General features: G+C 48.5%; 1 protein-coding gene across 1 annotated transcript in view; it reads right to left on the reverse strand.

Annotated features, from left to right (window-relative positions):
* Nucleotides 1–943: 943 nt before the first annotated feature.
* The window catches only part of cunh7orf25 (chromosome unknown C7orf25 homolog), a 4220-nt gene continuing 1446 nt past the window's right edge, over nucleotides 944–3717 (reverse strand). Inside the window, exon 2 of the mRNA XM_007542682.2 lies at nucleotides 944–2410. Within this exon, the coding sequence (XP_007542744.1) occupies nucleotides 1129–2394 (1266 nt within the window). The 5' untranslated portion in view covers nucleotides 2395–2410 and the 3' untranslated portion in view covers nucleotides 944–1128. The remainder of the gene's footprint in view (nucleotides 2411–3717) is intronic.

The following is a 3717-nucleotide window of genomic DNA, read 5'->3' on the forward strand; positions in this document are numbered from 1 at the left end:
AGAGCCAAAAATGTCAGTTTGTAACATTGTTTATTATTGTGTATGCTGTTTGCTTAATTAGATATTTTGTTAATAAGATTCCATTTCATGATGATTTTTGTAGAAAAGCGCCACCTAATGGACGTAATTGAAATTATGTGAAAAGTGCTGTCACTTAGTTTATGAAAGGAAGTTGAATGTGGCGCATTCAACTGAGCTCTACACAGTTTTTTGACCGTTACGTTACTTTTCATGTTACAGATTAAAGAGTCATCTGTAACATCTGCTCAAAGAAAAGTAAAGTTCGTCAGACTTTGTATGGATGTTGTACTTCTTTAATTCACTGAAAGATGCACAAAGGCATATCGTGGGACAGAAACGCGTCAACTGAGAGCTAAGCTAATGAAGGTCAACGAAAGAAAACGGAAGCTTGTTAAACAATATAGTGGCTTACACTGAACCGAATAAGCAACGCTAAGTGGAGTGGAGTACCGCTCCAAGATGGCCGCCCTAAATCTCGTCAGCGACAATAGGCGAGAGCGGTCCATGAGGGTCTATTCTTTTATTATGTCTATGGTCACACTAACCAGAGACTGCAAGAAGCCAGAAGTTACTTCCTGGCTGCTGCTGATCAGCGCCATCTTGGTGAGGGCGCTAGATCTCAAGAGAATATAACCCTAAGCAGTGACAACAGCTTTCAAAATAATGATTTAAACTTTTTTTTTATTGAAAGCTAGTCTCAGATCTGGAGAGCAATACATTGGTTCCAAGAAGAAAACACCTGAGTAAAGCTAACTGTCCTGTAGTTGCGTAGCATTTTAGCAAGTGGGGAGGACCCAGGATCATTCATGATGGTGAGCTACAGCAGGTGGGACCTGCACATCGCTCCAATGACACACCTGAAGGCATGTTTACAGGATGGAGATGAAAACAAACAGAACAAGAACCTGTTTTCACTCCAATACATGATTCTAAAAGGGACTTTTATTCTGAAAGGACTGAATCCAGGTGACTTCCTGTGACAAGTGAACTAAATCTTTATTGTTCTAATTTGAACAGAAACATGCAGATCCCAGCTGACCAATCACATCCCAAACAGTTTAGAAACTACATTCCCCATCAGCCCTGGTGAAAGTGGGCGTGGCCTCCTTAGATGGGCGTGGCCCTCCACTCCTTGCCTTCAGTTAGCGCTCTGGGTTGGTGGATGAACACGCTGTAGCGGACACCCTGATTGGCGGCCGCCCTGACGAAGCGGCTGTTGGCTGTCATGGTGACAGCTCTCAGGAAATCTCCGGTGCCAAAGATGGCAAGGGAACGGCGGTTGACCTTGGCGCTGGGCGTGAGGCGGCGGCTGCGCTCCGACGGCTGGTCGTCCACCAGGTGCAGGCGGGCCAGCAGAGTCTGAGCGCGCTCCTTCTCGCCCGGCCCGCCCAGCGTGTCCAGGATGGTGCGGAAGTCGGTCACGGCTGCGTGGCAGGCGAACAGCTGCTTGCCTGCCATGAAGGCATCGAGGCTGGGCAGAACCGGCCACCGGCGCTCCTGGGCAGCCTGCTCCGTCAGAACCGGCTCCCGGAAGCTGAAGTGGCAGCGACCGTGGCTGAGCGCCGACACGTAGGCGATGAGCGTGGTGATGTCCAGGTTAACCCGCCCACACTCCTCTGGCAGCGGCGGCAGCGGGAATGCCAGGCGAGCCAGCACCGTCCCACGCTGCACCTGGGTCAGGGAAGACGCCAGCTCTCCCTCTGGGTCATCTGGGTTGGCCTCCTCTTCCTCTTCCTCCACTTCCTCCTCATCCCTCTCCTCCTCTTCTCCCTCATCCTTCTCCTCCTCTTCCTCCACTCTCACGGCCACAATGTCACCCCTCACCGCCACGCCCAGGTGCCGCAGCCGGTCGGCCATGGGGCTGGACACGCCGTTGTAGAAGGCGAAGACGATGCGGGGGTGGCGGTAGTTGACGGGCATCTGGCGGCTGGCCAACAGGAAGTCCTCCGCCTGCCGCACCACGCTCTTGTCTCCATACTGGCCCCGTCCCTGCCAGATGTTGTGCAGCGCCTCCGCCTTGCGGCCCACCGCCTTCACCCAGGTGAGTCCCACGTCGGCCACCACGTCTACCACAAGTGTGCGGCAGCGGCCAGCGGCGTCCCGGTAGCTGAAGACGTGCAACAATGCCACAACGTCCTCCAAGTTCTGCGCTGAGTCCACGATGGCGGTAAGGTGGGTGAGGTTAGTGCTATGCAGGTGAGACTGCTTCACCTGCAGCTCTCCGGCCTCCACCCGCCGCAGGAAGCGCAGCTCGGCCCGCAGCTTGCCACACAGCTTCTGGTGACCTTCAACCCCCGGACAGAGATGCTCCGCCCGCTGCAGCAGCGCCTGGGCCGAGCTGATCCGGTCCTGCAGCGTGGCCTGAAGGGACATGTCTGCTGCATCACACCTGGGGACAGAACCAGACCTTGGATCAACTCAACGCAACCGAACCACTGACCCGATCTTCTGGGTTCTGTTCACAGATGACCCGGAGGTGGTTGATGAACAGTTGAATCACCTGTTCTTATCAGGACCCTTCACTTCTCTAGAAATATTCTGTTGGACCTTCCGAGTCAGAACCAGAACTTATTTCCAGGTAAAATTTATTATAATGAAATGTCAGGAATCAGAAATAAAACATAACCTTCAAAGGTTGGACTGGGTTTCCAGAACCATGGGTCAGAAGCAGAACCAGAGAAATATTTGGGTTGGATGGCGGTCCAGAACCTGCTACTGACTGGAAACATCATGAGGGTGGTACTGATCCACAGAACCTCTTGGTACTGGACTGCTCAGAACCACATTATGGTAAATGGCTTTCTATAGCTCCTTAGCAAGTCTAGAGGAACCCAAAGCTTAGACACTCATTCACAAATCAATCAATCAATCAATCAATCAAATTTTATTTGTATAGCACATTTCAGCAGCAAGGCATTTCAAGGTGCTTTACATAATTAAAAAACAAAATAAAAACAGCATGTGACATTGAATAAAAAATAAACACTCATTCACCCATACTGCTGACTCAGCAGATTTCTTATAAATACGTCCTACCTGTGAAAGTTTCGTTTCATATGTTTTATTTCAATGCAGATTACGATAAGCTTTATTTAATTTATTTTATTCCTGCCTTTCATTAAGCTGCTGTATTACGTCATGCTTTTAGTTTACGTGACAGCAGCTTGTAAATATATTTATAAATGGCTTCAGTTTGCCGCCTGCAATGTCGTTAAACACGTTATTGTTTGGCAGTTAATCAGGACAAAATACGTTGTTTTGTGGGCCTTTCTGTCCCTACATTTTAGTTTAATTACACTCTTTTTTATTATTAAACTTTACTAAATAGATGTTGGTGGCGATACTATGTGGGACTGAAACTGTGTAATATTAATATCCCATCATTTCAGGAACACAGTAACCTGCGCAGTTCAGTGGACACATTGTGGCGGCATCTGATAAAGTCTGTCATACAACCGATTAATGCCTAAAGAAAGAGTTGCAGTGATTTGTATTTGTCTTTAACTTAATTCCAATAAAAACCAGTTTCCCCTGTCTGATACTGTTTTATTCTTACAAACGCCTCTGTATTTAAAATACTTTAGGATATTCTAATAAAGGATTAGTGCATACTAGAGGTGTGCCGATCAGGTTTTTTCCTCCCGATACCGATCACCGATACTGATCACCCATGAGGGCCGATCACTGATACTGATA

Source organism: Poecilia formosa, unplaced genomic scaffold (assembly GCF_000485575.1).
Source record: "Poecilia formosa unplaced genomic scaffold, Poecilia_formosa-5.1.2 Scaffold718, whole genome shotgun sequence".
In the NCBI taxonomy this organism is placed as follows: Eukaryota; Metazoa; Chordata; class Actinopteri; order Cyprinodontiformes; family Poeciliidae; genus Poecilia; species Poecilia formosa.